Below are 21,820 nucleotides of genomic sequence, written 5' to 3'. Positions count from 1 at the left end.
CGCCCGACCAGTTCACATGCACGACAGATATATGAAATAACATCGTAAATTGGGTCTTACTATTGCTGGTCTTTCATCAGAATGTTGATCAAGGTGTCCTTAGTCCTGATGAGTCGTTCAATCCATTCACAATGGCAACCTCCCCTCTTCATTTAGCCTGGGTACTGGTCGACTGGCACGGTCCATGTCCAAAGTTAAAAAACTCAAAGAACGGAACACGGCAAAACTCCCGAAAAAATTCTAATAATCTGATTAAACTATATTGAAAAAACATACATTACGGTGATATGGTCACATGTATCAAACAAACTTCGACACGGAGATAGTTTTCATCCGTAACGTCAGCATAACAAAAGACAATGGCACCTCTGAAAACGCGCATCTCAGAAACCGGAAGTTGTCGGTCACGCTAAAGAAATAGGTCTTATTTCACGTCAGTACAAGATAAACAAAAAAATTCTCCTCTGACGTCTTCCAGACACCCAGAGGAAGAAGAAGGAAGTGTGTTTCGGGTCATAGGTCGCGTGACCATATATAGGCAGAGCTTTGAAGCGAGCATACACATCTTGCAATCTTCTTCTGGCTCAGGGAAAGTGCTGTGAAATGACCTGTGTTTGACTCAGAGACAAAATTGGAACGGTTTTAGAAACCATAGCTTGTTTTCTATCCAATGGCATATGGTTATATGCATATAGTAACAGCAATAATTGAATAAGAGGCAGTTTAATCTGTAGAGGCAATTATGCTAATGCGAAACAGCACCCCTGTATTCTCAAGAAGTTAAACTGAGATTTTGTGTCACTGGCCTACACATAATACCCCATAATGTTAAGTGGAAATATGCTTTTACAAATTCATTTAAAATTAAAAGCTGAAATGTCTTTAGTCAATAAGTATTCAACCCCTTTGTAAGTGTCACGTTCCTGACCTGTTTTCTGTTGTTTGGTATGTGTTTAATTGGTCAGGGCGTGAGTTTGGGTGGGTAGTCTAAGGTATGTGTTTTCTATGTTGGGTTAATGGGTTGCCTGGTATGGCTCTCAATTAGAGGCAGGTGTTTGGCGTTTCCTCTGATTGAGAGTCATATTAAGGTAGGTTGTTCTCACTGTTTGTTTGTGGGTGATTGTCGCTGTGTCTGTGTTTATTGCACCACACGGTACTGTCTCGTCTTGTTCGTTCTTACCTGTTCATGCGTGCTTCGTTATATGTAGTTTGCATGTTCAGGTCAGTCTACGTTGTTTGTTTGTTATTTTGTAAATATTCAAGTATAGTTCGTGTCAATGTTCGACGTCTCATAAATTCATTATGGATTCAACACCCGCTGCGCCTTGGTCCGTTCATACACCACCAGACGAACGTTACAGTAAGCCTAAATAAATTCAGTAAAAATGTTTGTAACAAGTCACATAATAATCTACAAAAAATGTGGCAAGGAAATTAACTTCATGTCCTGAATACAAAGCGTTATGTTTGGGGCATATCCAACAAAACACATCATTGAGTATCACTTTATATTTTCAATCATGGTGGTGGCTGCAACATCTTATGTGTGTGCTTGTAATTGGCTTGGACTAAGGGAGATTTTTTGGATAAAAGTAAAAGGAATAGAGCTACTGTAAAAAATCCTATAGGAAAAACCTTTATCAGTCTGTTTTCCAACAGAATAATTCACCTTTCAGCAGGACAATGACCTAAAAATCAAGGCCAAATATACACTGAAGTTGCTTACCTAGATGACAATAAATGTTCCTGAGTGGCCTAGTTAAAGTTTTTGACTTAAATTGGCATGCAACTCTATGGAAATACTTAAATGGCTGTCTAGCAATAATCAACAACCATCTTGAGGGAACTTGAAGAATTTAAAAATAATTTGTAAATATTGTGCAATCCAGGTGTGCAAATCTCTTAGAGACTTACCCAGAAAGACTCACATCTGTAATCGCTGCCAAAGATGATTCTAACATGTATTGACTTAGGGAGTTGAATACTTATGTAATCAAGATATTAGAGTTGTATTTTTCATATTTGTCTTTTAACAAATGTTGGAATTTGTCTTCCACTTTGAAATTACAGAAGATTCTGTGTAGATTGATGTCACCCAGTAAAATACTACTTGAGTAAAAGTCAAAAAGTATTTGGTTTTAAATATACTTAAGTATTAAAAGTAAATGTATTTGCTAAAGTATTCTTAAGTATTAAAAGTACAAGTAAAAGTGTAAATAATTTTTAAGTTCTTATATTAAGCAAATCAGATGGCACAATTTTATTTTTTACATACACCACTGTTCAAAAGTTTGGGGTCACTTAGAAATGTCCTTGTTTTTGAAAGAAAAGCAATTTTTTTGTCCATTAAAAAAACATCAACTTGATCATAAATACAGTGCATACATTGTTAATGTTTTAAATTACTATTGTAGCTGGAAATGGCAGATTTTTCATAAAATATCTACATAGGTGTACAGAGGCCCATTATCAGCAACCATCACTCCTGTGTTCCAATGGCACGTTGTGTTAGCTAATCCATTTAAAATGTATCATTTTAAAAGGCTAATTGATCATTAGAAAACCATTTTGCAATTATGTTAGCACAGCTGAAAACTGTTGTCCTGATTAAAAGAAGCAATACAACTGGCCTTAGACTAGTTGAGTATCTGGAGCATCAGCATTTGTGGGTTCGATTACAGGCTCAAAATGGCCAGAGACAAAGTACTTTCTTCTGAAACTCGTCAGTCTATTCTTGTTCTGAGAAAGGAAGACTATGCCATGTGAGAAATTGCCAAGAAATTGAAGATCTTGTACTACTGTACTGCTTGTACTGCTGTGTACTACTCCCTTCACAGAACAGCGCAAACTGGCTCTAACCAGAATAGGAGTTTGAGGCCCCGGTGCACAACTGAGCAAGAGGACAAGTACATTAGTGTCTAGTTTGAGAAACAGACACCTCACCAGTCCTCAACTGGCAGCTTCGTTAAATAGTACCTGCAAACACCAGTCTCAATGTCAACAGTGACAGATTTTTCGGGTTTGTTAAAAAAACACATTTTAATGCACAATTTATGTAGTAGCACTGTTCCATATATCTTGAACTCTCCACATATACTTTTTCTCATTAGATTGCTTTTTTTGTTTTTTTACAAACTATGTACAATTCCTCAACGCTTTCCAACATTGAACAAGTAAAGTCATAAACATAATAAATACAATTTTTCCTTATTGGACTTTGAAAGAGGAAAGAAAGATAATTGCAACATTATCAAACATAACAACAAAAGTGAAAAAAATCACATCAAACTACGTATCGCACCTTTCATCACAAAATCTTAAGTAGACACATTGTGGACATAATTCGATTTATTTATCAATCTATATTATAGGTAATGTGGGCCTGTGTCCTTCAATAAAAGCTGTACCCTTTAAATAATGTGATAAATATAAAAATCTGTGTGCCTTAGACAGCTAAATAAATACAAATGTTTTTGGTTCTTACACCTTCACAACAAAAGATGAACACATTGTAAATACCCGAGAAAGAACACTTACATACATCGTTGTTATAGTAACTATAACTGCATCGAGAGAAATCGGTCAAGACCCCTCTGCACAATTAAGGAAACAAATCAAGCCAAATAAACAATCAAAAAAGAGAAAGGGCAGCAGCAGAATTTCTTATTGAAATAAAGAGATAGGGCAAGAAATAAGAACAGCCTATCGACTAGATAGCTGCGCTTGTGTCTTTGGAGGATGTTCGTGACCACAACTACTTTGGTAATGACAAAGAAAAACAAGAGAACATTTGACTACACTGATGTTGCTGACGGTCAGTGGTATGACAGCTGACTACACTAATAGCATATGTGCAATTAACTGGAATTCATTATGAAGCTGTCTGTGTACTGTATACTGGAGCCATTTTCAATTGCAGTATTATATTAAAGAAGTATGAGGACTACGACACACTTTGAGAGACATCTACTGTATACAGAATGATAATAATAATAGTAATGATGACGGCTGCCTCAAGAAACTACTTTCCCTGGATTGACGTCAGCTAGCAAATTCAGAATTTCAAAATCGGAGTCTGACCATGCACATGTATACATGAAAATATTTGAACTAAAATATTCCTGTTTCCTGGAAAAGGAAGGAAAATAGCTGTATAGTCCATTTTCTACAAAATACTGAAATACTGCATTTGATTGAAAAAGTTTTCAATAGCATCTGGTTATTGGTTATGATAACTGGAATATGTGTTCAGAATAGAATTACATTCAGTGTTTGGAATACAATTCTCGGAAATCTGGTAGCTGTGATTTAGAACAGGGTTCTTGTAACATTATAACAGAGAACCAACTGGCTTTGGATTTCCAGGGTAAATCATTTTTGGTTAAGAGAGAACATATTTTCATGACAGAGGCAGGTACCTGGAATTGGAATGCATAACACTATCATACATTGGCAATTCCATTCCAGGCTAACCTCTAATCTCATGAACGTAATATCGTCACGTATCCTGGCTGTTGAGGAACACATGGTGTGTGTTGGAGGGCAGTAGCATCCCTGGCTGGGTGGGCGAAGAGTTCGTTTTGACATATCAACCACCAGCCAGACATTCTCACACTCTCTCTCTCTCTCTCTCTCCATGTTAAACAGAATGACAGGTACATAAACAATGGGATTGTGGAATAAACTGTGCTCTGTTAGATGGGGTTGGACAGTAGTTTTATCACATTTTCCCCATGAAAAATAAATCAGCCTGCCTTCAGCAAACATAGATGAAGCCGCATCTGTGATTCTTGTGATCATTTGTTTCAGCGATTAGGATGCATCTGTCTGACAATACGTTCTATAGCTATTACTCAAAGCGATCTGTAAACATTGCCAATGACATCACATATTTTATTCTGACTGCTTTATGCCAATGATCAAAAGGGACCGGGAGGAAAAAAGGATTCAGAACAAACTATTTCTGTTGTCTATAGACATATCTGCCAACGGAGGATTGGCTTTGTTTGACTTTGCAAAATAAACCCAGCAGTTTCTTTTCTTTTCTAAATGTCAGTAAGCGCTTCAGGATGCATTTCAACTGAATACACACTGGGCACAGAAGTCACTTCAATGTCTAGTTTTAATATTAATTTGGTTGAGTTGGCAACTAACGTGAATTCAACGTGAAATCCACCAAATATGCCACCCTGTCATTTGATTGTGGTTAAAAGTTGGGTGAAAAAAAGACAAAAATCCTATCAATTTAAAAATCCAATCAGTTTCCTACGTTGATTAAACATCACATTACATTTTTGGGTTGAAATGATGATTCAACCAGTTTTTTTAAATACTGTATATAATTCTGTTCCAAATAAGCACAAAAGTCTGCATGAACAAATACATGAAAAACAGCACTTTATGCCTTTCAAACCCCCAAAAAACATCAAAACGATCCCTTTTTCGGTCCCTGGTTGTGAACTATGGCCTGGGGGCATGGCCGCAGGAAGATGTTTTGGAGTGAGGATGCTTGATAAATGTAGATTTATCAGGGGGTGCTGCAACCCCTACTTCATGCGGCTATGCCCGGTTGAACATTTTAAGTCAATTCCCAGCAAGTCCCAGTTCCTATCCCTGCCTCTATCTATACCACAGAATCCCTTTTCATTTAATTCTCAGTTCTTCCATTCACTCGCTCATTCATAGAGATGTTGCATAGCAGGGGACAGTGTCAGGGTACAGGCTTTGGTACTATTCTCTCTTTCCTGAATTGTCCCTGGCTCTCAGCTTTCAGACAAACTAGCTGTGACTTCCCTGCAGATAGAGCTAATTAGCAGACAACGCGCACGAGAGAGAGAGGCAGATGAGAAGTCCTTGTGGGTGAGGCCATTATAGCTCTCACAGTCCTCTCATAGCTCTACCTACTGGGGTGAGCTATCTTAACAACACCAAGTAAAACGTTGGTCTTAATTGGTTTCATCCTGTGCTGTGTGGGGTAGTGTGTGGAAGCCAACTGGTTCTCTGAGCCCTGAGATTCAAGCTTCAAGCTCACAAGCTTTTTGGGAGGGCTCCCACATTAGCCAATGTACAGAACAACAAAAAGAAGGGAACTTTTGGGGAGCTGATGATTGTGAATTATTTCAGCTTTTGTACTCATAATTACAATATTTTTCAGCGAGAGAAAGAGGGAGAGAGGGGAATCCTACTGCAAAACATTTGAGACTGGTCCTGTCTAGACAACGTCTATCTGAATATGCATAACTCTATTCCCCTTTGTCAGAACAAACCACAAGAAGTCAGCATTCACTCAATCATCTGCCAGACCTTGTGTTCATCTTTTCCTAGTTACTTTGACTTATTCATGTGTCATTCAAACATAAAAAGTTGTGCTATGTGCATGACAATATCTGATAAATGGTTTTATGTTGGAATGATGATCCGATTTGTTATGGTCCTTCATAATGGGTGTTTCAATTTGAAAGGATTTGCAGAATTTCAGCAAAGTATTGTCAGTACCCACTGGGCACAGACGTCAATTCAATGTCTATTCCATGTTGGTTCAATGTCATTTTGTTGAAACGATGTGGAAACAATGTTGTTGTGTGTGCCCATTGGGTACTTTCTACGACAAAATAGCAATATAACATATTACCTGTTTGATGGCAAGAAAGAGTTTGAAGAACAAAATGATTTAGTCTGAAGATTTAGTATAGATACGTTTTGCAAGTTGCAGAGATGAAGCAACCAAAACATCCACGTTCCTCTCAGACCTTAACATAGCTAGCCAAAATAATTATATTAATAATTGGCATTTCTCCCAATCCAGCTTTCAAAATTCTATACTAAAGTGGGCGTTATCTTATTACGGTCCTGGTCATTTTTGAATTTGAAATAAATAAAAAAGTGCTTTGATAAAGGTGTGCTTAAATCAGTTGAAGATTAACACCTTTTACAACCTTACGCAAAAGAAAAAATATCTTCAGTTATGTTTCATACTGTAGCCTATGATAAATCCTCTCCATATGTGTGTGTTTGTATTTGCTTGAGCCTCAAAAAAACTCAACCTTACCAGGCGTGAAATGCCTTATTGATGTTAAACTGCCGCTCTTCCTTCACCCCCCCAGGTCTGACTATCTCTAAGCCAACGTTACGTTTGAGTCCCAGGAAAAGGCTAAGATGAAAGGAAGGAGAAGAAGTCATTACAGTTTGAGGAGATATGCTAAATATTTACTTCCTGAAAGAACTGGGCAACACAAACACAACTGTTTTGTCCTCTAGGTAGATTTGACAGTGTGTACCAATTTTCACAGTTCATTCCCATTAGTAACAGTGTTGGATGTCACATCACTTTTTCCGCTTGCACAATGCCTTGGTTGTTGTTGTAAGGATAATGGGGAAGGCATCCATCTTCAATGGTGGCCAAAGATATCACATCCAGAACAAGATAATAATTAATCAGAAAAACAAAAGGAAGGAATGGGAGAATGTTTACTAGAGACAGTAGTCTGGAAAGACATGAAATAAATGGTCCATGACGGTCATTCGCTTTACGATGCAGCGCCAGTAAGCATAGCCAGCTCAAAGTTCAAAAATTGCTCCACAGAAAATAAAAACATGCAAAGGAACGAGAATCAAATTGTTTTTGTCAATGATCTTGAAAAGGTCAGTTAGTCCAACAGGGATCATGTATTTGACACTGATACAAGCACGTGCCCCAGTGCCATTTTCTTCCCACTTTCAAAGTATTCTTATGGACTCCAACTTCATCCATATGGACTAACTCCATCCATATGGACTTCAACTTCTGGATTTTGCAGAATAAAATAGAATAAGAGAACACTGGACTTACTGACAAACGTGATTTTCTTTTTCATCTGACATCAAAAGTCCCCTTTCAGCTGAATCTGCCAATGCCACAGGGATTGTACCAATTCTCTGTGCAGCCTTTTGGCAAAAAGTCCGCTCTTGACATTACTTAGTTTGGCCATTGTCATCCTGACTGTCTGTAGCTTCCAGAGGGAATGCACTGAGCGAACGTACCTCAATGTATTAGCAGGCGAGAGACTACAGAGGTCACCGCACCCTGGGAGGGGGTATGTGAGGTCTGTGTTTACAGACCAAGTGTACCCTGTGTGAACCATCACGGTAGCTGTTTCCCTCGGTTGGTTTGGAGAGAAGAGGGGAAAGCAGTGCTCTGTGGGGGACATGTTGGAGGGGTGGTTGGCGGTGAGAGGTTAGATGGGGGAGTTCAGCCAAAGCAGAGTGTTGCTGGTCCTCAAACAGCCGAGGACTGCTTGATGCTGTGGAAGCTGACCCGCGTGGGCGACGTGGGGATGGACATGGCGCGTGCCACCCGAGCCCTGATTGAATGCTTGTCCTGCCAGCGGTGCCATCTCTTCCTAACCGCAGAACGCACCTGAGAGGATAGCAGAGAGAGAGAGACGGAGAAAAAGAGAGAAAATTCAAATTTTGTTTGGTCTGACGGTGTAAATTGTTGACTAGAGTAACATAACAATTATATTTATTTTCTTCACAGAAACTATGTAAATCGGCAATGTCAGTTTGATTGAATACCACTCATAGTTAACTGCCACTTTAAGTGAGTTTCCATTGAATTGTTTTCACCTAATTAAAATGTTCTCATTTATGCAATTTCCAAATTGTGGTAACCAAGGAGAAGTGGACAGTGTTGGGCCAGTGCCATGGTATTAAAAATATGAGGGAGGTAGAAGCTTTTAAGGCACTGAACTTCTGCCACACCATGAGGACCACCATGTATTCTCTAATAACAAGTCAGTGACATGATAACTACTTTCCTTATTTGCTTTTGGATTTTAATAATTATTAACCTCATTAGAAGCCCAAACTTTGACTGGATGTATCAAAGGATAAGTGTACAGGCCCCTTTCTCACTAATAAGTTAGTTTACAAAGGAGAAGCAGCACTATGTTCTTTGGCTCCCTGGTTTAAGTATGCTGAAAAGATCAACATCTAAGTTCGAGTTGTTCCCTTTCTAAACCTATATTCATGAAACTGTGTGCTCCATAGAGCTTCCACATCTTGAATAACACTCTTTCTTCAGCAGGAAAGTGTTTATTTTTTTGGACAATTAACACTCATAGGCATAATATTTCTATCCATGATTCTACCAAAACACAGGCTCTATGTAAGACGTCTATCACAGTATATTTAATTAAAGCCAACCTGTTTGTTTTTTCACCTGCTTCTAAAGAACTAGAGCAACAAGCAGCTCTATCTTTTCACTTTGTACTATGTGAAACCCTGCAGGGGCCTTTGGAACACTGCACACAGTTGGCTGTGGAATTGAAGGAAATATGTCACAGAGGATGAGGACTGTGTACAGTAGGGGTGTGAACGCAGTAAAGACATATTTGGTTATGTCTGCGAAAAGAGCCTTGAGTGTTTAATACAGAAATAGAATAACGTACTGTATATTAACGATTGTAGATAGAATAGCTGAATGACAGTTAGAGTACATTGTGGGAGTGATTTCATGGATAAAAGGATAAATAATCACTTTCCCGCTCTTTTCTCAGAGACTGGAAGCCTTTCACACAAAAGAGGTTTCCATCAAACTTTTTTATTCGAGTAAGTACATCGGATAAAACATGTAAAGACAAGCCTGTTGGAAACAGCTAATTTGTCGACAAAACTAAATACGTGGGCAGATATTTTGGTCTGTGAAACAGAATATGCAACAATTGCAGTAGAAAAGCTTTTATCTGCTATTATTGACATAATAACCATCCTTTTTAAGTAAACTTGGATCCACACTATGCTATGTTGTGTGACCCCCCACTGCCACTTGGAAAAGCATGCACAGATTTAAATAAGTTATGAACTTTACAGGGTGGTGAAAGTGCGCGGTGATGAGCTTGATGCTGTCACGTCTACTCCCGCTCCACCTCTCATTGTCGCCAGTTTACTCATTATTCCACAGTTTGCTCATTATTCCGCAAATCTGTCACCATTGTTACACGCACCTGCGCCTCATGAGACACACCTGGTCTCCATCACATTCCTGATTACCTCCCCTATATCAGTCACTCCCTTTGGTTCTTTCCCCAGGCTATATTGTTTTGTGTTTCATGTCTGTACGCTACTCGTGGTTCTTGTTTCATTAGATTCATTAAATTCACTCCCTGTACTTGCTTCCCGATTTATTAGCGTTGACGTTCCAGAATAGCGCCTCACCAAAGGAAGCAACAGGGATTTATTTTTGCTTTTTTACTGGTGACGTCAGGTCCAAGTGCGGCTGCTGACGCAACCAGGGATGGCTCTTTAGGCTTCATGCCTCAGCTGGCTTGATAGGTTCTCAAGCCTCGGTTGGCTCGTCAGGCTTCAATTGCCGAAGCTACAGGGGAAGCCGCAGCTAGCTCGTCCGGCTTCCGTGACTCAGCTGGCTCATCGGGATCCCATGCCTCAGCCGGCTCGACAGATTCCCATGCCTCAGCAGAAGCGATACTGGTCCTCGTGACCGTCCCTCTGGTCGACGTCCTGTGGCTGGAGCCGCGCGTCAGGGAGGGGGTACTGTCACGTCTACTCTCGCTCACCCTCTCCGGCTCTTGTTGTCGCCAGTTTACTCATTATTAGGCACACTTGTGCCTCATGAGACTCACCTGGACTCCATCACCTTCCTGGTTACCTCCCCTATATCTGTCACTCCCTTTGGTTCTTTCCCCAGGAGTCATTGTTTCATGTCTGTACGCTACTCGTGTTTCTTGTTTTGTTCCATGTTCGGTTATTTATTAAATTCACTCCCTGTACTTGCTTCCCGATTTATTAGCGTAGACATTACAGATGCTCCTTTCCAATAACTATCGATGGTCTTATTTCGTATGGTGGTGACATGACTATCCATGCTGGGCTGCCAGTTGACAAATAAAAATGATCATGGTCTTATCCATAACCTCCTAATCTACCCTTTGCACTGTATCTGCAAGCTGTTGTCTAGAGCTACGTGCCAAGACGCGAGTGGGGACATTTTGCTGTTTATCGCAGACTTTGTGCCAGAACCAGCGTCAGAAATAAAACTAGGATGGAAACACAGGACTTCTGATGTTTAATTCACTAAATGAAAAGTTATGACTATGTTACGACGCACTGCTTTTTATCTGCAACAAGTCAGTTTGATGGAATTACAGCTCTGGTGGGAAAATGTTCCTTTTTTTAATGTGGATTTTAGATTATCATATGTTATCATCAGAATATCATAGAATAATCATATGTTTTATATCATAAATTATTGGGACAGGGACTCTGTACTCCAGCACTTTGGATTTGAAATGATACAATACACAAATATCATACACCCCCCCAAGATGATAACCTCCCCTGTTATTGTAATGATGAGAGGTTAGCATGTCTTGGAGGTATGATATTTGTGCATCTAACATTCTCACTCGTTTAGGATTATTCGTAATCATGGTAGCATCCACATTAATGTGGAAGTGTTTATACATATTTTCTGTTATTTACAATAAAAGTGACTCAAAAATTACACATTATTTACCATTCATTTCTATTGGGCACAAAATAGTCTGAAACACAACCAAAACAAACATAAAATGCATCAAACTAATTTGTAGAGTCACAAGCTTGATGTAGTCATTGCGTGCAATGAATATGGGACCGAATTCACAACCTTTTACTACTTTAATACAAGTGAATGAATCCCTATACTTTTGGTCCCCTAAAAATGGGGGGACTATGTACAAAAAGTGCACTAATTTCTAAATGGTTCACCCGATATGGATGAAAATACCCTCAAATTAAAGCAGACAGTCTGCACTTTAACCTCATAGACATTGTTTAATTTTTAAATCCAAATTGTTGAAGTACAGGCCAAAATAATAAAAAATGTGTCACTGTCCAAATGATTTTGGAGCTCACTGTAAACTGAGTGTACAAAACATTACGAACGCTTTCCTAATATTGAGTTGCCCCCCGTTTTGGATCAGAATAGCCTCAATTCATCAGGTAGTGCTGAGCGATTAGTGTTTCTTGAGGTCGGTTCGGTTTCGGTTCCTTTGTAAAAAAAAAAATATCACCGTTTTCTATTTCGATATATTTTTTACATTAATGGGTCCAGTGGGTTAATACTGAACGTTTTTTTTAACGTTCTGAGAACAGAAGTGAAAATTTTGCCTGTTCTGGGAACGTTTATTTTTAGGTTGCAGGGACTACATGCTTAGATACCCAACAGATCCAATATAAAGAGCATTTTTCTCCCTGCTTAGCACAAGGTGAAGGAGAGCTGTATTAGATAGGAATGCTAAAATACCAGTGATTGAAGTCGGCCGTGGCTAACTGGTATGGAAAAAGCGGCACCTCTTTCTTCTCTCTTTCCTACTTGAGTAACAGTACCTCTTCTAGAATATCAGAGTAGAGAAGGCTAGTTAATAACATTTACTTGTGTGTCTGAGGGTAGTACTACTCTGGTTCTCCGTATGTTGTAAATGGTGAAAAAAAAGCAGAAAAAAAACTATCGGTCCTCTCTGGCTTTGCTTCACAGATTGCTGATGGTTCATGATAACATTTGAACAACCGCCGAACTCCACCATTTGTCCTTTGGATGTAGTCCCATGATACCATCAAGAGCAACGAATTAGCGGCTGCTCGACATTAGCGAGCCGACAGGAGAAACAGAGGTTGATTAGCTAAGCATACTGCCAGCACACGTCTATTGAGTGGCCACTTTTGCCCTAAGTAACTGCACCTCAGTGGGAGATATCTTCCACACTAAGTGGCGTCATGCTAACATATTGTACATTGATCTCTACTCAGCGTTTAGTGTGTAGGCTTCATTTAATTTAGATTAAATATTTTTCACATTGATGCACTATGAATTATCTGGGTTGAATCCTGTAATAACACAGAAAAAAGCAATAAAAGTCCCATGATGGTAGCGACTGCCCATTAATGCTTATCACTTATTATTAAACATGATTTATTCACTTCACTTTAATCAAATATTTCAGTTGTTGTGTATAAAACATTTGTTTTATTTGATGACATTATTTAATTCCAGGTCATTATCTCATCTCTATAAAGCTGCTGTCTGACAAAATCACTTTTCCCTTTCAGTTAAGACCTAGAAATCCAGGTGATGGGTGTTCCCTTCTAATTAGTGACCTTAATTCATCAATCAAGCATAAGGGAGGAGCAAAATCCCACAAACACTCGGCCCTCCACTTGATGTAGCTTATTGGCCTGTTGGAAACTATAACTCCCTACTACCCTCATACTCAACTCTGGACCTCGAAGCCAGTTCCACTGCATTTTTTAAAATTGTTCCCCTCTAATCAGGGACTGATTTAGACCTGGGACACCAGGTGTGTGCATTTCATTATCCGATGGATCAGAAAACCAGCAGGCGCCGGACCTCGTATGGTAAGAGTTGAGTACCCCTGTCCTACTAAATGGCACAGTTCAGGCTGGATCTGATTTATCTCTAGAGAAACTGTGCAATGTGCGCATTGAGCTCACAGGAAAAAAAACGGAACAAAATGGAATTCAAATAAGTCAATTGGTTGTTTAATAAACAAAAACGAACCAACGTTTCCGTAATCACTCAACACTATCATCAGGGCAAGGACTCTACAAGATTTTGAAAGCGTTCCACAGGGATGCTGGCCTATGTTGAGTCCAATGCTTCCCACAGTTGTCAAGTTAGCTTGATGTTCTTTGGTTGGTGGACCCTTCTTCATACACACGGGAAACTGTTGAGCGTAAAAACCCCAGCAGTGTTGCATTACTTGGCACAAATTACCATACCCCTTTCAAAGGCACTTAAATATTTTGTCTATCCTATTCACCCTCTGAATGGCACACATACGCAATCCATGTCTCATTTGTCACAATTTTAAAAAATCCTTCTTTAACCTATCTCCTCCCCTTCATCTACGCTGATTGAGGTGGATTTAACAAGTGACATCAATACTGGATCATAGCTTACACCTGGATTCCCCTGGGCAGTCTGTCATGGAAAGAGCCGGTGTTCATAATATTTTGTGCACTCAGTGTATGTGATAACCTACAGTATTTTCCTGAATGAAAATGATTCATGATGTGTTAGTCCAGCGTTAAAGTATGGGTCGCAGCATCTGTGTGATGCCTCAAAAAGCATATTGCTTCAATCAGTTTATTCTAGTTAAATGTTTTCATGATTTCTTGTATTTTAACAGCAACAGTTCCACAATAGAAAGATATATGTAAGAGTGTTTTTAATGGAGAAAAATGAACATGAATAGCTATTTAAATGGGTACTTCATTTCATTGTTATTTGTTTATATTGCAGTTGTTTTAGGCATAAGGGCAATGAAATGTACTGATATTTACAGTTGAAGTCAGAAGTTTACATACACCTTAGCCAAATACATTTAAACTAAATTTTTCACAATTCCTGACATTTAATCCTAGTAAACATTCCCTGTTTTAGGTCAGTTAGGATCACCACTTTATTTGAAGAATGTGAAATGTCAGAATAAAAGTAGAGAGAATGATTTATTTCAGCTTTCATTTCTTTCATCACATTCCCAGTGGGTCAGAAGTTTACAAACACTCAATTAGTATTTGGTAGCATTGCCTTTAAATTGTTTAGCTGGAGTCAAACATTTCCGCTAGCCTTCCACAAGCTTCCCACAATAAGTTGGGTGAATTTTGGCCCATTCTCCTGACAGAGCTGGTGTAACTGAGTCAGGTTTGTAGGCATCTTTGCTCGCACACGCCTTTTCAGTTCTGCCCACAAATTTTGTATAGGATTGAGGTCAAGGCTTTGTCATGACCACTGCAATACCTTGACTTTGTTGTCCTTAAGCCATTTTGCCACTATGCTTGCGGTCAATTTCCATTTGGAAGACCCATTTCCGACCAAGCTTTAACTTCCTGACTGACGTTTTGAGACGTTGCTTCAATATATCCACATCAGTTTCCTGCCTCATAATGCCATCTATTTGTGAAGTGCACCAGTCCCTCCTGCAGCAAAGCACCCCCAGAACATGATGCTGCCACCCCCGTGCTTCACGGTTGGGATGTTGTTCTTCGGCTTGCAAGCCTCCCCCTTTTTCCTCCAAACATAACGATGGTCATTATGGCCAAACAGCTCTATTTTTGGTTCATCAGACCAGATGACATTTCTCCAAAAAGTACAATCTTTGTCCCTATGTGCAGTTGCAAACTGTAGTCTGTTTTTTTATGGAAGCAGTGGCTTCTTCCTTGCTGAGCAGCCTTTCAGGTTATGTCGATATAGGACTTGTTTTACTGTGGATATAGATACATTTGTACCTGTTTCCTCCAGCATCTTCACAAGGTCCTTTGCTGTTGTTCTGGGATTGATTTGCACTTTTCGCACCAAAGTACGTTCATCTCTAGGAGACAGAACTCGTCTCCTTCCTGAGCTGTATGATGGCTGCGTGGTCCCATGGTGTTTATACTTGCGTACTATTGTTTGTACAGATGAACGTTGTACCTTCAAGCGTTTGGAAATTTCTCCCAAGGATGAATCAGACTTGTGGAGGTCTACAATTTTTTTCTGAGGTGTTGGCTGATTTCTTTTGATCTTCTCATGATGTCAAGCAAAGAGGCACTGAGTTTGAAGGTAGGCCTTAAAATACATCCACAGGTACACCTCCAATTGCCTCAAATGTTGTCATTCAGACTATCAGAAGCTTCTAAATCAATGACATAATTTTCTGGAATTTTCCAAGCTGTTTAAAGACACAGTCAACTTAGTGTATGTAAACTTCTGACACACTGGAATTGTGATACAGTGAAATAATCTGTCTGCAAACATTTGTTGAAAAAATGAATTGTGTCATGTACAAAGTAGATGTCCTAACCGACTTGCAAAACTATAGTTTGTTAAGAAGAGATTTGTGGAGTGGTTGAAAAACAAGATTTAATGACTCCAATCTAAGTGTATGTAAACTTTCGACTTCAACTGTATGTATAGTTGCATATTTTCATAAGCTTGGGATCCAGGAAAACAGAATTTCTCATTTGGGTCCCAGGCTGAAAAGGTTTAAGTACCCTGTGTTAGTCTAACAACAGTATGTTGATTGGTGTACCGTTTTGCACTACACTATAATTATTCACAGGTTATTGTAGGTGAATGCCAGATCTACTCAAATATGAGTTTCACATTTATTTCCATAAGGTTGGAGGTGATTACTGTAGTATAGGCTAGGATGGGAGTTTGGCCTGCTCTTTTTCTTGTGCGTGGGTGGGTGTGAAAATTAAACTGGCGTATTGTCCTGATAGGTTTGACAATCTTATACACAGCCTGCCATGAGTGTCAAATCATTAACATTTCAAAATAGCGAAGGCAATTGTGTAAGGCTAAGGAGTCGCTAGAGAAATTAAGGTTTGAAAAACCACATGATTTCACATGGCAAATCACAGGATTTCAAATGTGACATTTCCATTTAGTTTTGGAACACTTCACGTGGATTTTCATAAATGATCACATGTGAAATCCTGTGAAACAATACGGTTTTGGAACACTTCACGTGATGATATTTCGCATTTAGTTTTAGAACACTTGATGATATTTCGCGTGAATTTTCACATGTGATCACATAACCTTTCACATGTGGAATCATGTGTTGTAGGAAAATATGTTTTTAGTTTCAAACTGGTTGTGGGAACAAAGTCCTATGTTTACAGACCAGTAAAACCGAACTTAAAAAAAAAACGTTTTGCATGTTCTGGGGACGTTTATTTTTAGGTTGCAGGGAGGTTCTGAGAACGTTTTACTCTGACCACCACTTGATTATCATGGGATTCAATACATGTCATGACATTCAATACGTTTATCAGCTTGTGGGGTCCAGTGGCTTTAAAACACACGACAAAAAGACTCCGTCCGGACTCTGGAATATTGAACAAATACACCATAACTACCACCACAACCCAGGTATTTCTCAGTCTTTTCACACAGGAGTTTTTACTCAGGACTACACGCGTAGATACCCAGCAGATCCAATTTAAAGAGCATTTTCTCCCTGCTAGTGAGGTTAACACAAGGTTAGTGAATCTTTGTTTTGGCTAGGCTAGGTTTTCCCCTTGCAGCATGCTTTAAGTCTGTCATTAGAGTCAGGGTTGTGTGTATTGCTTCAAGGGGTCTCCCTGCAGCATAGGAGTTATTAAAAGAAGATTCTGGAGAAGAGAGAAGGTTAAACCCTGCTGCTCATCATGATTTCAGTGTAGTTGGTTAGCGTTAATATCAGTTAGGTCATTAGCCGAGCTTGCACTGTGTAAGTGTGAAGGAGAGCTGTATTAGATTGAAGTTGGCCGCGGCTGACTGGTACAGAAAAAGCGGAACCTCTTTCTACTCTCTTTCCTACTGCTTGAGTAATGGCACTTCTTCTAGAATATCAGAGTAGAGAAGGCTAGTTAATAACATTTACTTGTGTGTCTGAAGTTAGTACTATTCTGGTTCTCCCTATGTTGTAAATAGTGAAAAAAAGCTGAAAAACAACCATTCGGTCCTCTCTGGCTTTGAGTCACAGATCGCTGATGGTTCATGATAACATTTGAACATCCGCCGAACTCCACCATTTGTCCTTTGGATGTAGTCCCATGATTCCATCAAGAGCAACGAATTAGCGGCTGCTCGACATTAGCGAGCCGACAGGAGAAACAGAGGTTGATTAGCTAAGCATACTGCCAGCACACGTCTATTGAGTGGCCACTTTTGCCCTAAGTAAGTGCACCTCAGTGGGAGATATCTGCCACACTAAGTGACGTCATGGTAACATACTGTACATTGATCTCTTTTCAGCGTTAGTGTGTAGGCTTCACTTCATCCTTCCTGACTCTCCTTGTAATATTGAGGTAAAATAAATGCATTTATTAACCAAAATACACGGATCAGTTATCCAGGAGACATGACCCGGATAGTCTCCTGTTGAGACAGATTGCTCCAGGGAGAATGGGATACCTGAGGAGGTAACTGCAATGTTTACATCAAGCTGTGTAGCAAGGGTACTTTCCCAGCTCTCCCAAGGGTTTTTCAGGTTTTAGGGTAAGCAATCTTTTGTAACTCCAGACAGATTTAGGTTTCTCACCGGTTAATATTTTATGACAAATCCATTTAGGCATCCTATTCCTTATATAGTGCACTGCCTTCGACCATGGCACCATGCAGCCTCTGACATGGGGTGTGTATATATGTGTTGGGCTAGGGTGAAGCTCATTGTGATCTTATTAATTCTGCTGTCCAGTGGAGGAAATCTGCATGTCCAAGGTAACCCTGCTGCTTGGCTTGCATTTTAGACGACACAATACATTTTTGAGGACATTTTTAGCTCTGCATGAAATGATGCCAAGTGGACATGTTTTCAATAGTCCTGGGAGGAATGAGAGGAGGGTTGGAGGGAGGGATAGAAAAGAAAAACTCATTACGGGTACAGTGTGAGCGGTGGGGGATCATGGGACAAACATGAATCTGCTTACCTCGCTGTTCAGGAAGCAATAAAACACTGACACGAAAAAGCCCTGGAGGACAGAGACAGAGGGAAAGATGGCGAGAGGAGAGGGGGAGGAGAGAGAAAGAGTGTTTAACATTGAAGATAAGATGAACAGTGCGAGCAGCACTACATTGTACTGTAGCCTACATCTATTTTTTGTGACACGTTATATGCTTCAGAATGTTTACAGCGTCAAACAAGTTCTCAAACCCTCTATAACACTTTTCATTTGGCCTGGGCATACCTGAAAAGACTCCAGGATGGAGTTGAAGTAGATGAAGACTATTTGGGCGACCTCATCCTCCCCTCCCGGGTTGACGAAAAATAGCATGTAGGTGATGCCCAGGAGAGGCAGCAGCACCAGAGTGGCCTTCACCGCTTTCCTGATGGACACACAGTAACACAAGAGTCATATTATTAAATAAAGACCTGGCCGCCAACTAGAGAGTCAATTAGACACAGACACAGAGCCATACTAATGACACAAATAGATGCCTAAAATAGACCTGCCAGACAACTAGTGGGCCAATACTAATTTGCTAATGGCTGCCAAGTCTTTTTTCTCCTGTTCTGTGATTTATATGGTTCATGAGAGCACTCACAATACTGTCGTGTGTAGTTTGGATTTATGGTGTCGACATACCTTTAAGGGTAGTGATAATGTTTGTCAAGTTCCTACAATACTTTGATTCCACACTATGGGTGTGGGGTTATGCATTCAAACCATGGCAGCAGTTTCCAGTTCACATGCATATTGAATTACCTCATAGTCCTTACAGCACTATAACAGGTAGACAAAACTCCAAATTGAATTGCTCTGTTAATATATTTATGTTCTTAAACTCTCTATGATGAGTCAGTGGCTGTGTGTTTGTTTCTGTGTGTGCGGTGTGTGTGTTTGTGTCCGTGTTTGTGTGTGTGCGCGTGTGCCATGTGAATGCCTGTGCGCGTATGTGTCATCCTTGGCCGCCCCATGGCGCTCTTACACCTGTGAATGAGTGTGGCAGCTGTGCCCATCACCTCCATGCAGAGAGACCCCCGATGTCAGCTGCTGAAAATGTTACCCAGCGCTGTCAGAGCTAGCATTTCGCCGTACTGCCCTCTCGTCTACACTGACACAAATTGAGCACAAAATGAATGCTCAATTTCAATTTCTGACATGGCCTAAAGTAATGTGACACAGAGACATTCTTTCAATTCATCCATTTCCTAGTGGAAATGCATTGCTGTGGTGCATACCAGCTATACGGCCCACCAAGGGGTTAATGTATAAGGACTAGGTCATGTTCTAGATCATTCTGGCCTCTCATCCATCAGCATATTTTTAATCACAAGTGAAGTGCTGACCAGCAGTCCAATAGAGGAGCACTAGCTGAGGCTCAATGGCGCGAGACCCACAAAATGGCACCCTGTTCCCTACATAGTGCACTACTTTTGACCAGGGCCGGCCCTGGTTAAAAGTAGCGCACTGTATAGATAATAAGGTGCCACTTGGGACGCAGGCTAAAAGCTGCCTGAAGGGTAACGAACGTAGCCTTTATAATCACATTAGTGAAGCCAAATTGAATTTGCTCAATAAGAAGTTTGATTGACAAATGACTCCATTAAATTACAATAATGAGCGAGGGATATTTGCTTGGCTACTTTCCAGTCAGATGACCCCATGCAGCGTCTGCCATTCTGGTTTCATCATCCAAGGAATCAGTCAAACTGTCAGATTTTACTGTACCAATAAAAAGGTGTGAAAATGATTACGGCTTGTGAATAGTCAGCATGGTGTGTTGTGTTAGCTGGTTACAGTAGCTGTGAAGGGTGTGAGAGTTTCTGAAGATACAGCTACACACAGGCACGGGCATGGGCACGCACACACGCGGAACGCACACACTCTCCCACCCCACCTGGTTCCACACAAAAATCAATTATTACAATTCAACCAGACAGGTATCGATCATTAGGTTTCTTCCAACGAGGCCATTGATGTTTCATGGGCGTGTATTAATTAACAGCTCATTGAGGTCTACTTTACAGCTGGGGCTGGCTCAGCTGACCCTGGAAGCATCCCAAATATTACCCTAATCCCTACAGTGCCTATAGAAAGTCTAGGACTTTTAGGACTTTTTTCACATTTTGTTGTGTTACAAACTTGGATTGAAAGAGATTTAACTGTACTTTTTTGTCATTGATCAGAAAATTATTTACAAGTGAATAAAAATGTAATCATTCAAATATAGTCGTTGCATAATCATTCAGCCCCTTTTTTAAAGGCAAGCCTAAATAAGTTCAGAAGTAAAATTTAGCTTGACAAATAGGGGTTGACATGATTTTTTATGACTAACCCTTCCTCTGTCCCCCATACATTCAGCATCTGTAATGTCCCTCAGTCAAGTATTACATTTCAAGCACATATTCAACTACAAAGACCAGGGAGCTTTTCAAAAGCCTCATAAATAAGGGCAGTGATTGGTAAATGGGTAACAATAACAAATCACATATTCAATATATCCTTAAGCATGGTCACGTTAATAATTGTGCTGTGGATGATGTATTAAACCTCCCAGACACATCAAAGATGCAGTCGTCCTTCTGCACTGAGCTGCAGGACAGGAAGGAAACTGCTAAGGGATGTCACCATGAGGCCATTGGTGATGTTAAAACAGCTACAGAGTTCAATGGCTGTGATGGGAGGAAACAGAGGATGGATCAACAACATTGTAGCGACTCCACAATAATTACCTAAATGACAGAGTGAAAATTAAAAAAATATACAAAACATGCATGCGAGGAGGTAGAGTCATTAGATCATATATTCCTGTTGTACGCGGAATGAGGAAGAGCTCGGTTTTGTTTGTTTGGAAATGTTGTTGTTTAAAAGTATATTGGAAAGATCTTGGTAGCTACCTAGCTTCTTATGTTGGATCCCGGGAAGCAGTTGGCATCAGTTGCTGGGACTACTAGTATCTTTCCAGTGATCCTGCCGACCAAGGACGGGTCTGAGGAGCTATTTGGCATCGCAGCTAGCTGGATATCAAGCTAGCGAGGTGTTCTTAAACGCAGCCCGCGACGCAGTTAGCCATTGTGCCTGGGACCGCAGATTGTCCCGGGTTTGAGGCTGGCTAGATCCCTGCTGTTTGTTGTTTTCAATTTTCCCCGTGACCTGCCCTGTCTGGAACTGCGAGGAGTAACAGCCTAACATATGTCGCTAGCTACCATGACAAAGACCAAAGCCGGCGGGAGTACCGTTGAGGACAGTGGTGTCTATCACACGTGAAGGATCTTTTAAACCTATAAGCAGTTGTTACAACAACAATAAAATAGTTTCAAGTGTTTTTTCCAAATACTTGTGGATTCTA

At 40.1% G+C, this 21,820-nt stretch overlaps 1 protein-coding gene across 4 annotated transcripts in view; it reads right to left on the bottom strand.

Annotated features, from left to right (window-relative positions):
• Positions 1 to 3,011: 3,011 nt before the first annotated feature.
• Positions 3,012 to 21,820, bottom strand: part of LOC129822630 (corticotropin-releasing factor receptor 1-like) — a 168,149-nt gene continuing 149,340 nt past the window's right edge. For all 4 annotated transcript variants that reach the window (XM_055880997.1, XM_055881010.1, XM_055881003.1 and 1 more), the window contains 3 exons: positions 18,715 to 18,853; positions 18,457 to 18,498; positions 3,012 to 8,395 (listed from right to left, as the gene is read on the bottom strand). In XM_055880997.1, the coding sequence (XP_055736972.1) occupies positions 8,255 to 8,395; positions 18,457 to 18,498; positions 18,715 to 18,853 (322 nt within the window). In that variant the 3' untranslated portion in view covers positions 3,012 to 8,254. The remainder of the gene's footprint in view (positions 8,396 to 18,456; positions 18,499 to 18,714; positions 18,854 to 21,820) is intronic.

The sequence above is a fragment of the Salvelinus fontinalis genome, chromosome 2 (assembly GCF_029448725.1).
Source record: "Salvelinus fontinalis isolate EN_2023a chromosome 2, ASM2944872v1, whole genome shotgun sequence".
In the NCBI taxonomy this organism is placed as follows: domain Eukaryota; kingdom Metazoa; phylum Chordata; class Actinopteri; order Salmoniformes; family Salmonidae; genus Salvelinus; species Salvelinus fontinalis.
This window is presented reverse-complemented; position numbering and strand designations above follow the sequence as displayed.